This window comes from Bos javanicus, chromosome 24 (genome assembly GCF_032452875.1).
Source record: "Bos javanicus breed banteng chromosome 24, ARS-OSU_banteng_1.0, whole genome shotgun sequence".
In the NCBI taxonomy this organism is placed as follows: Eukaryota; Metazoa; Chordata; class Mammalia; order Artiodactyla; family Bovidae; genus Bos; species Bos javanicus.
The window spans coordinates 33,436,010-33,448,138 of NC_083891.1; the positions used below are offsets into that span (position 1 = coordinate 33,436,010).

Here is a 12,129-nt window from a genome sequence, read left to right on the forward strand (position 1 = left end):
TATATTTCCAAATAAGGTCAGAATGTTTCTGAGGTTCCAGGTGGGAACCCCATACCCACAAGAGCTGCAGAGATGGGTGACCCGAAGGACTTCAGGGAGCACAGGCAGCGCCCCAAATCCACGTGGTCGCCGAGCACCACAGTGACAAGTTGGTGCTGGGGGTTAGTGACAGCAGAGGCCTCCGGTCTCCACTTCTCTCTGGGGCTCCTAACACCAGCTTCTTTGCTGGTCTCCCTTCCTCCAGGAGAAGTTTCCAAGTGTCCATGAACCTCCTGAAATTCTTTCTAAAATTCTCTCTGTATTAAAATAGATGAACTCCCAGAACAGAAAATTTTTCATGGGCACAAGTTCCTCTTTCTGAAGTGACGACTAAGATGCTAAAAGTGTTAAAAACAAAAGGCACTGCTCTCCTTCCTCTAGCCAACCCGCCTCGTTTTCATAAGCCCTGCTCTGTGCACACCTGTCCTTGCTCACAGGCCTCCCTCTGAGCACTGGGCCGCCAGTCCCTGCAGGCTCAGCTCCGAGGCCACCTCCAGGACAACCACCCGCTCCAGAGGGGGACCAGGGAGCCCCGCTGCCTCGGCCTGTAGTTCTCCTCTCTTCTGGAAGGTAGGTGCTGGTCCACTGATCCCTGAACCACCAAGCGACCTGATGGTTCACACACAGGCGTGTGAACAACCTGGCACGTGGAGGGGAGTGGGTTGCTGCTGACCCCACGCCACATGGGTCACAGCGGGGACCCGGACAAGCCCCATCTCTGTCTTCCCAGAGGGGTCAAAGGCAAGGGCCAGGTGCAGAGAGACCTGCGAGCAGGGAGGGGATGCCAAGTCCATCACCGAAGTAGCATTCAACCGACTCCATGGTCATGGCCACAGGGACCTTGAGGGTGTCCCAAGAGCCCTCACACTCCACGGGTGTCCTGCCTAGAGAAGGCGGCTGAGCAGGCAGCAGGCAGACCACAGGAGGAGGGCCACGGCTTCTGCAAGGGGAGGGAGCAGAGACACATCTTCCAGAATTGTCTTGGCAGGTAGCTCTCCCCTCCTGCAGTCCCGATGGGCAAGGCAGTGTCTTGCATGCCTGGGTGCGGACCAGACCGGCTATTGCTCTTGACCGCACTGCTGTGCTGCTTTAAGCAGATGACACCGAACATGTGATTCACCTCCTTGCTGCCCTGTCCTCAAGACTGTTATTTTCCAGCGTACAAAAGGACAAAAACGCTAAGGGAGGGGGTGGTGGTGTCCTCAGCTGCTCTGGTCTTATTTTACTACTATTTATGAAAGTGAACCGATGCGGTAAATCATCTGGAAGCAAAAAGCTCCACTCCGGATGATCTAAGCAGACCCTGTTGGGTTTCTCAACTGCTTTTTGACTGATGGTGAAGGGCAGAGCAGGGCAACTGTGCACAAAACAGCCACGGTCTTACCAGCCAACCACCAAGGGCCAAACCTCTGCTAGGTGCTTCTCACGTTCATGCTCACAACACCCCCAAATGGGCGGGAAGTTGTTAAAAATTTATTTCTTTATTTGACTGCACTGGGTCTTAGTTGCAGCATGTGAACTCATAGATGTGGCATGTGGGATCTAGTTCCCTGACCAGGGATCGAACCCCGGGTGCCCGGCATTGGAAGAGGGGAGTTTCACCCACTGGAAGTCCCCAGGCAGGGATTATTAGCCCCATCCTACAGGTGAGGATGCTGACGCTCAGAGGGGTTGGAAGAGTTTCCTCAAAAGGTGTTGCTATGTGGCAGAGTTGTCTGACTCCAAGGTTGGTGCATCTACTCCTGAATCTATTCACTCAATTTTCTGGGAAGGAGGCAGAGCAGCAGGGGTGTGGGAAAGGAGGAACCGACACCAAACTACTGTTTGGAGAAAGCTGTTGTTATTGGGAAAATTTTCCACAACTCGGGCCCCAAACCAGCGTTCTCTGTTGGCCTGTCCCTCGAGGTTATCATATGAAAGTCAGAATCCTAGCTTGATGAGAAAGTGTTGCTGGCCAAAAATACAGCACAATATTTCTTTGTACTTGAACATCCTGACTTTGGTTGACTCCAGCCCATAGGTCTGAAATACATGAGGCCCTAGCATTTTTGTTCTCTGGAGGTTAACTAATATACAAGTGGAAGTTGAGGGCAGGAAGGAGAATAAAATTCTACAGCATTTAATAGAGGTCTTTGTTTTTCTTAAGTGAAACAACTACATTAGAGTTTGTGGTTTATTTTTAAAACTCTCGGCTTGGAACCAGAAAACCCAGGTTTCAAAATTCCAGCTCTGCCATGTGTGGGGTACGTGACCATGGACATGACCACTTCATTCTTTGTGGTCTCAACTTTCTAGTCTATAAAACAGCTACCACATTGCCTTTCTGAAAACTATTTAGTATATACGAAAGCACTTTGTAAATGGTAAAGCCCCAAACAAGTAAGTAGAATTTAGTAATCAGAAGTTTGTCTTGTGGTGGATAAACTGAATCCTCAAGGACTTACACAATCACCTTTGTAATTTGTAATCTCATCTTCTTTCCTCATAACTCCCTCTTTAATAGCAAACTTTATTTGATTCAATAAAACATAAAAAACTTCATCAAGAACCACTTTTCCACGTCAGATCAACCATTTATCCCCTAACATCCCAATTTTTAAAATTATTTTTGATTGAAATATAGTTGACATACACTACTAGTTTCAGGGGTATGACCTAGTGGTTTGGCATTTAAAAACATGGAAACGTGCACCTCTTAATTCTTTCACCTTTTTGCCCATCCACACCCCCCATGCCAACATGCCAATTTTAGTCCTTAAGCAAAACATTATAGACTTTGGCTGTTTTCCCGTCTCTCACAACCCCCCATCCCCTTCCTAAGATGATCAAAGTAGACACTTGGCTCTATAAATCATTGGGTCAATGAATAAAATGCTTTAAAATAAAAATCAGTGTGCTAGACACACAAATCTTTGGCATTCTCCAATATTTTGTTAGTCTTTTCCTGAATGGCTTGCCGTCTATTTGTCATGGGTTAAACTTAGATTTAAGTACTCTCCTACCCTTTAAATTGGGGATAAGATTGTATCCTTTCATGAACACACACATTATTACAATATCCCAAGTCCTAAATGTCTAGTATTCCCAAGCTCTGTTTTATAAGCTTTTGTCTTTGTGACCAAATGTTCAGCAATAAACTCCAAACCACATTAATAATAATCCCATTAAACATAAACTAGTGTGCAATTATCCAAAATACTAACACAAACAAAAAGGGGGGAAAAAAAAAAACAGGAAACCCTGATTGATTGTATTATCTCAGAGACTTTTAAAAACCAAACAAAAATAAAAATGCATCACAGTTTGTAAAGGAGAGTAACAGGTAATGATTTTATGATTCCTACAGATAATACTAAGCAATCTGTTTGAGACTTAGTGTCTCAAAGTTTAGTTTTTAAATTGCACGCAGGTTGAAGCTTGAGGTGGGGGGTTGTTAGATGTTTTTTGAGGTGTAAACTGGGTGGTGATGGTGGTCACCCTTTAAGAAAGTCACAGAATCATGTCAAGTAACAGATTCTGATAAAAATGTTTGGTTTTTCCCTCTTCCTCTGATGACCACATTTTGCACAGCCCCCCAGGGGAGAATGGAACCAAGAGATGTACCGTTGAGGCCCTGGCACACGTGCTGACAAACCAGCTCTCTGAAAGGGAAAAAGCAAAACCCTGGCTTGTAATAACCACTGGCTGATTCCTGTGGTGTAAACACTCCCACTATGGCTGATTTCAGTTACCCATCAGCTCAGATTCCGTGGTCGTCCCGTCCCTACCGAGTCAGTCCAGCATATTCTCACCTCTGGCAGAAACCCAGATCAGAAGCCAGAGAGACCAGGCCTCAAATTCTAACTCTAGATTCCAGCTGTGAGGCCTCTGGCAAGCTTCCTTAAGCCCTCCAAACCTCATTGTCCACAGCTCTAATATATGTATAAGCCCTATGTCTTAGAATTGCCATACAAATAAAACAAAAGATGGATATGAGGGGCTTCCCTGGTGGCTCAGTGGTAAAGAACCCACCTGCCAATACGGGGGACTCGGGTACAATCCCTGGATTGGGAAGATCCCCTGAAGGAAGAAATGGCAACCCACTCCAGTATTCTTGCCTGGGAAATCCCATGGACAGAGGAGCCTGGTGGGCTACAATTCATGGGGTCTCAAAGAGTCGGACATAACTTAGGGACTAAACAGCGAATACATATGAAGCCCATAGCACACAGGAAGGTGCTGCTTCCCCTCCCTGCAGAGTGGGGAGAAGCCAGCGTGGGTGGGGTGGGGTTGGTGGATGAGTGAATGATGCAAGGGGAGAGGAGAGACATTCAAGGAGGGAGGTTCGTTGCTGCAGGACTGAGGGAGGAGGTGGTAGAGTGGCTAATTTACCAAATAAAATGTTGAGAGTGATTCTGGTTAAAAATAAAAGACCTAGAAAGTTGGAGGGGGGACACTCCCAGGCCTGTCACCAGCAAGTCCCCAACCACCAAGGAGTCAGGGACAGGTGCACTCAGACCCACAGAGAAGGAAGAAAGTCATCCCTAGGAGGGCGTGCTCAGCGCCAAACCTGGGGCCTCTGCAGGGCGATGGGTCTGCAACGGAAGAAGGGGCGTCTGGTGGGGAAGCATCCCATGGAGAGGCCGGTGGGTGCCAGAACCCAGGTGCCCTTTGTGAAGCCAGCGCAGAAGACAGGTGTGCAGGGGAGCAGAGAGCATGCTGGCCACACATGGAAGAAAAGGAGTTTAGGACTGCCGGGATCCGACGTGGGCCTCAGAAAGGTCCCTCGGCCAGCTGGGAAGAAGGGATGGCGGGTCCAAACAGAAGCCAGGAGCTTCCAGGAGACAAGGATAGGGGACCAGCCCACATCTCTGGGGACAGAGACCTGGGCAGAGGCATAGGTCTCGCCCATTTCCATAAGAGTCAGAGAACAAACAGTTTAGGCTCTGCGGGCCATGTGGTCTCTGCCACAGCTACTCTACTCTGCTTGTAGCACAAGGACTGCCCAAGACAGTACAGAGATGAACAGGAGGGGCTGTTTCCCAGAAAATCTTATTTATAAACAGCTCCTGGGCCTGAATGTGCTGACCCCTGGGCTGGGGAAAAGGGGTGATGCTGAAAAGACACCAAAGGTCCAAAAAAAGGAAACGCATCCAGGAGGGAGGTAGTATTATTATCATTCCCATTTCACGGATGAGACCCTCAGCACTAAGGAAGAACTACCGCCATACACCCAATTCCTGGGGGCGCCAGGCTCCTAATTCTCCTGTCTCCCTGAGGGCACAGAGCCCAGGTGGACTAAACAGGTAACAAAGGTGACGGGAATTTGGGTGTGGCAGAGAAACGCGGGCGTGGCAGGGAGCGGGCAGGCACTGGGCAGGACTGGATCCCTGTAGACACCGACAGAGAAGAGACGCCTAAATAAGGAAACTGCAGGGCCAGCACTGCTCTTAGAGGTCACGGAGGCCACGTTCGCCCCCGACCAGCTCAAGCCAGTCAAACAAGTATTTAGGAGCCTGACTCAAACCACAGCAGAGCAGAGACAAGCGCGTTTGGACACATATCCTGGAGCCAGACTGCCCAGGGGCAGGCAGAGTGACCCTGGGCCAGTAACTTAACTTCTCTGTGCTTCAGAATAAGGGTGATGCTGTGTAAGGGCTGTTATAAGTGTGAACCAGCTGATGCGTTGTTCCCTTAGAACCACACCTGGGATGTGGTAGTTAAATACAAATACTGCATCAAAACACTGAGCCAGGTCCCACAGTGGGCACATGAAGTGTCTCTGCCCTGGTAGGGCTCAGAAAACAGGCTCAGCTCTAATCAAGCTCCCATCACCAGAAAAACCATCCTGTTGATGTGTGCCTCCCAACAGACAAGGATTACGTTCAAGCCTGTACCTCCCATAACTGGTACATCTTGATATTCATCACATTCATGTTTGTTGAATAAATCATACAAGGCTTTAGGTCCCCAAACTAGAATTTCCTCCATGACATAAAACACAGCTCCTAGGGTCATCCTCTGCCCACTCTGTGACCCTGGATTCCTGCTTCTCCACACTGTCGGGACCTGAAATCAACATCTACTAAAGCACTGTGTAAACCTGATGGCCTTTCGGTCCATCCTCCCCAGAGGAGGGGACCACGGATCACTTCTGTGACGGGGCTCGTAGAGACAGGGCTGGACTGCCTCAGTGGCTGTGGCTTCCAGCCTGGATGGAGCAGGCAGGCCAGCTGTGACACCTCCGCAGCCAGAGGAGCACAGCTGACCCTCCCTGCCAGCCTGGGAAACCCATTCCTTCATCCATGAGCGCACGTCCTGCCTATGGGAGCCACCCGGGATAAACTTAGCTCCACCTCCCCGTCTGACGCTGAGGTTCAGTTATCCACTTGTTCCCAGGCATTATGCCCGGCCTCCGAGGCAGGTCACAGGGCACTAGCCTGGAAAAGCACACCACTCCACTGTCCCAGCGCTTTCGTCCCAGAAGAAAACTGAGGTGGGGCAGGGAAGCCACCTGCCCTTGGTTGCCAGCCAGGGCAGGGACTGGCTCTGAGCCCAGGGGGGCAGGGTACCAGCTTGGCATTCCTGATTGACATGCTGTCACCTCATCCAGCCTCACCTACTGCTCCTTCCCAGTGCGTTCAAAGGCCGCCTGTCTCTTGCCCTCTCCCTACCTAACAACTCTCCTTCCCGGGGGAAAAAAATCCAGGCAGGTGGGGCTCCCCGGGGTGGCTATGCGGACACAATGCAGAGCCAGGCTATGGCTTCCCCACCCTCCCCAGAGGACAAAGGATCACGCTTGAACGTGCTGCCTCCCTGGGCACTTGTCAGCAGTGGGCAGGCTTCCAATCCACTTCCCCTTCCGAGTTCACCCACACCTGACAACCTGGTGAGTGTAAGGAAGAGGGCGGCGGGTGAGCCTTGGGCTCTTGTCTCAGGCCCTGGGAGGAGGCACAGGGGAGCATCCTGACCAAGGCCTAGACCAGCCCGGGGCTGTACCCTTGGCGTCCACAATGCACATTGCTGGAAAGATGGCTCAACAGTAACTTGGGTTCGCTTATTGCTAAAATCCAGATAGGTCAGGTTGCTTACAGCTAAAACACAGTGTCACAAAGTCACAATGCAGAGAGGTGACAAAGTGGGGGGATTAGAATCCAAGGCTTGGGGCTCTTCTGCACCACGGGCTCTTTCCATTTAAGACCGGAGTCTCCACAAGGCACACCGTTAGCAGAGATGTTCTAAGAAGCAAAACCCTCACCTTGTTTGAAATGAATACCCTGGTCCCCACACACCCCTTCATCGGGCCCCATGGTACACACGTGTTCACCTAGGCCCCATTCTGCACTTCAGCAGCACCAGGAAGTGGAGGAACCCAGGACTGCTGCCAGCTGCTACCTAAGGGGAAACTTTTCAAGTGAAAGAAAGCCTTGAAACACACTCCCTTTCACCTATTAACGCCTTCCTTAGGCAGAGAACACAACAGGGTGTCAAGCTAGAAGGCATCTTTCTGGCTTCTCGCTTCTGACACCTAGCCACAGAGCAAACTCAGCATAAACCCCAGTGCACTGGCTTCCCATCCCTGGAGCCCCATCCATGAGGCCTGTGGTCCTGGGTTCTCTATGCACGTCAGTAGAGACTGGAAAGTAGCAGCAAAGCCAGGGACCCCTCAGAGCAAAGCTAAATGTGGGGAGGATGACTCAGAGAGGGTGTACAGAACCTCACAAGCACCACTGGCCTGCTACGTGTCCTGGACAAACATCTAGTAGGGTCCAGAGCTCCCAAATTCTCCTTGGGCCCATGCATGCCCGGCACGGTGATCCATGCAGGGGCAGAGGAAAGGCATCAAGTTCCGGACTTCCCTGGTGGCCCAGTGGCTGAGACTGAGCTCCCAAAGCAGTGGGCCTGGTTTGATCGCTGGTCAGGGAACTAGATCCCACCTGCCACAGCTGAGTTCACATGCCATAACTACAGATTCCACATGCCGGGAATTAAAAGGATTCTGCATGCCGCAACAAAGATCGAGGGTCCTGCATGCCATAGCTGGGACCCAGTGCAGGCAAATAAATAAATATATATTAAAAAAAAAAAAAAACAAGAAGAAAGAAAGAAGAATGTCAGGTTTGGATCTCAAAGATATGGAGTCCTATCTTGGCCAACACTGGGTCTGAGAAAGAATCTACACGTAGGGAGGCTGTGAGAATTCACTGTGATAAATATCAACTCTCCAGCACAGAGATGGTGTCCTCAATCCGTCAACACATCTGTGCCAAGGTCTGGGCACACACATGTTCCTGCCATATTTCAAGATTTGGAAGTACAAGTCATAAATGTGATCAGTCTTGCAAGTGTCCAGATGAAAGTAACAAAATAAATAAGATTTTGGATCAGGAGATTCTGATTTTTATATACCCATAACAAACTGAATGTGTGAAATTCCAAGTTCATGGGGAAAAAAGAGGCAGATTTCAGATGAACTATGGCAGTTTTTCCAAACTTTCCCTTGTATATGAATCATCTGGGGAATCTTGTTAAAATGCAAATTTGTACTCAAGTAATCCAGAATAGGACCTGAGGGTTTGTGAAGGTCCAAGAACTCACTTTTGAGCAGCAAGGTTGTTTGGAATTCTTTAAATTGAAAGAAACAAATCCAAGGAAAATATATGATTTAAAAATGACACCCCAGGAGAACATCCATGAAATAGTATATGGAACCACCCAGGCAAGCAGTATTTCTTAAAGCGAGGCACACCAGGAAAGTAAATGACATTCTTTAAACTACCCTGAGTTCTTTAAGTTGGCCCTGGGCCTGATTCAAATGAGTCTATATGCCACATCACAACTCATCTAAGCATGTGAAAGTTCTCTCTAGTGATCAGAAAAACAACACACTTCTGACAAAACTCCTGTAAGCGGTGCAGTGTAGGAAACAAAATGCCCTAGGAGATTCCAAGTTTCTGGCCATGAGAAATGGCCATGCTCGCACTTCAAGGCCTTTCTTCAATCTCAGTCTCACCGATTTATTTCCTCTCTGCACATTAAATTTGACACGGTTTCTGTTGACAGCTGTAATTTTTTAAAAAGCCTGTCAAGTTGCCAGATATGGATAATTCCAAAGTTATAAGATGAATGCGACTGTCAAGTAAGGAAGCATCACACTGACTCACTCATCTTAATGTGTGTGTTGGGGGAGGGGATCAATAAAACACCCACGGGGTTCATCTTTATAGGATCAGCGGTTAAATCTGGCTATTTGGGGGATCAGAAATATTAACACACAAGATCGTCTAAAGGTGATTCTTAGAGACGAAGTGTGAGGTCATTTGACCTCCAGCTGTTGCGAGCAGGGGAACACATCTGTCAAGCATGAGACACAGGCCAGTCTGGCACATGGCTTAGAATAACACCTATGTTTATTACCACTCTTGCCCTGACCCACTGGACAAGCTGGGCTCAGGCTCAAACTACAGAGTCATTAGGAGCCAGTGTGTGATGTCAAGCCGCTGGGAAACTGCTGCGTCTGAGCCACTCACCCAGAAAGGAAGGGATCCTCCTCCCCTCCCGCCCACTGGCCTGCTATGCTATGGGGGAGATGTGAGCCCTGACAAGAAACTCAGGCCCAGATGGTCACCTGTGCCCAGCATCGCTAATCACCCAGGGAAATCACAAGGCTGTCTGACAGGTCCACACCCCTGTTCGCAGACATGTGCACTCAACTAGGATGCTGCACACCAAACAGGGTCCTGATTTCAACCCTTAGGAGGAAAGAGACTCCGGACAAAATTCTGAAGGAGCCTGGTCCATTCATCACCATCTGTCCATTGGGAGAGGAAGTTAAGTTTTCCAACAGACCACCTTCTTAATAGACCAGAAAAAGCCTAAGTGTTCAGAGCATCACAGGAGAGAGGCTGTAACAGAAAAGGTTCTCCTTTCTCATCTCCAGGCCTGCAACAGGCTGGCAAGTTCCCATCCCAGAAAGGGAAACTGAGGCCTCAGGAAGCTGACATAACTGAGCCATAGGAGGCCTTCCTAACTAACTAGCCTGGACGTTCCCTCCCAGGAACCAGGCCTGCACTTCCTCCCGGTTGCTCAGTCCTGTTCTCCCCCTATCCCACCTGCCTGATGCAGACAGAACTGCCCAGGGTGCCTGGAACAAGCTCTAGCCATTTCCTGAATGGGCAAGTGTCCAGCATTTCACGGTTTTGCTAAGATGGTTGAGACCTGGAGATGACTTAAGCTACCAAACACAACCTTTTGAAAGGTGAAAAACTTTTCACTCATTTCAGCGAATTCACGTTGGGATGCAAAAAAGAATCCTCAAGCCCTATTTCCTCTCTGTCCCCCACCCTCAAGGCCTTCAAGGGCACATAAGAAGGGCTTTCCTTTTCTTAGGAAAGCAAAAGGAAAATGCCAAGTGCTCCTGGGACACTGGAATACTTGGAGCGCAAGCAGAACTTAGAAGGCATTCGCGGCGGCGTGTCTGCGGCAAGTTAAGACTCACACGCGCCGCTCGGCCGGCTGCCGGACCCACTGCTGGACTCTGCGTCCCGCCTAGTCTTGCCGGGAGCGAGAAGAGTGCTTCTCTGGTCCGGCCCGGGTTTCTGAAAGCTCATGCTCTTTTCCTTGCAATGAGAGGTTTTGATGCCACTTTTTTTGGTGGGCTCCCGCAACCTGTACCTCCAACCCCATTTGCATAAGCACGGTGCTTCTCGGTGAGTGCTGGGCTCGTGCACACACGTGTAAAAACACACACACACACTCCCCAGAGACCTTCCTTCTTCCGCGTGCCCTCGCGGTTTGGAATTCGCGCCAGAAGCCCAGGGATCCGGCAGGGCGCGGGAAGTGGGAGCGCCGGGTGTCCCGCAGCAGAGCGCCGGCCGGGCGGGGTTAGGAGAGGCGCGCGCCGCGTCCTGGCTACTCACCGGGACCTCTGCAGCTGCTCGAAGGCGCTGGAGCCGCTCCCCGGGCCCGCCTGCTCCAGCGAACAGTAGTTCTGCGAGGTCTGCCTGGAGAAGGCGATGGGCAGGATTCCCTGAGTGAACGAGTTGAGGCGGCCCCGACTGCCGCTCCCGCCCCCGGGGGTCCCGGAGCTCAGGAAGGCGGCCGCCGGCACGTGCACTCCGGTAAAGGCATCGTCCTCCTCCAGCTCCTCCGGCCCGGCGTCCCCGGGCCCGTCTGGCGGCTGCGGCTGAACGCCAGCGGCGAAAGGCGCGGGCCGGAGCTGCTGCCACAGCTCCCCCGACGCCCGGCCGGCGCCCAGGGAGCTTGCGAACCCCCGGGCTGCCCCGGGGCCGAGCACGGTCGCGTGGCCGCCGGGGACGAGCGGCGAGGGCGGCGGGAGGCAGGGGCCCGATCCAGCCGCCAACGCCGCCGCCGCCGCGCCCGCCGCGGAGAGCGCGCCGCAGCCTCCCCGCTCGGCTGCTGCTGGCAGGCTGAGCCGAGTCCTCGCGCCGCAGCCGCTGCCGGGCTTGGCCGCGCTGCTGTCCTCGCCGCCGGCCCACTCCTCGTCCTGCAGCGGCGGCCGTCCGTCCAACGAGATGTTGGTGAGGAAGGAGAGGGCAGCTTGGCGCCGCCGCGGGTCCATGCGCGGCTTCCTGGGGGGCTCGGGCGGCGGCTGGGCCGGCGCTGCGGCCGCGGGCCGGGGCTGCGGCGGCGGCTGCAATCTGCCGATGCCCGCGGCGTCGGTGCCGGCGCTGCTGGTGCTGCTGCTGCGGACGGCCGTGCCGGCGGTGGCGGCCGTGGTGGCGGCAGTCGCCGCCATTGTGTCCGTCTGCGGCGAGATTTCCGCGATGCCCCCGGAGAAGCGAGTGGCGCCCGAGTGCTAAGCGGCGGGCGCGAGCGCCGGTGACCCGGGCTGGGCAGGGCGCGGGGCGCGGGCGGCGTGCGCGGCGGCCCGGCCCCCCAGCGGGCGGGCCATGCTCGCCCCTCGGTGCTCGGGCGGGGGGCGCCGCCGCCCTGGCCCACGCGCGCGGCTGCTGGCTGGCTCGCTGGCCGTCTGCCCGCCCGCCCGCCCGCCTGCGGGATCGGTGCTGGGCCCTCCGGGACCCCGCGATCTGCGGCTCTCCGGCCCCCGGGTCGGTATTTATAGGTGCGCGCGCCCCGCGCTCGCTCTGC

The 12,129-nt window shown here is 52.6% G+C and overlaps 1 protein-coding gene across 2 annotated transcripts in view; it reads right to left on the bottom strand.

Moving 5' to 3' along the window:
- CABLES1 (Cdk5 and Abl enzyme substrate 1) overlaps positions 1–11,864 on the bottom strand; it is a 102,220-nt gene extending 90,356 nt beyond the window's left edge. For both annotated transcript variants that reach the window (XM_061399760.1, XM_061399759.1), the window contains exon 1: positions 10,938–11,864. In XM_061399760.1, coding sequence (XP_061255744.1) covers positions 10,938–11,776 — 839 coding nt within the window. In that variant the 5' untranslated portion in view covers positions 11,777–11,864. The remainder of the gene's footprint in view (positions 1–10,937) is intronic.
- Between the last annotated feature and the right edge of the window lie 265 nt (positions 11,865–12,129).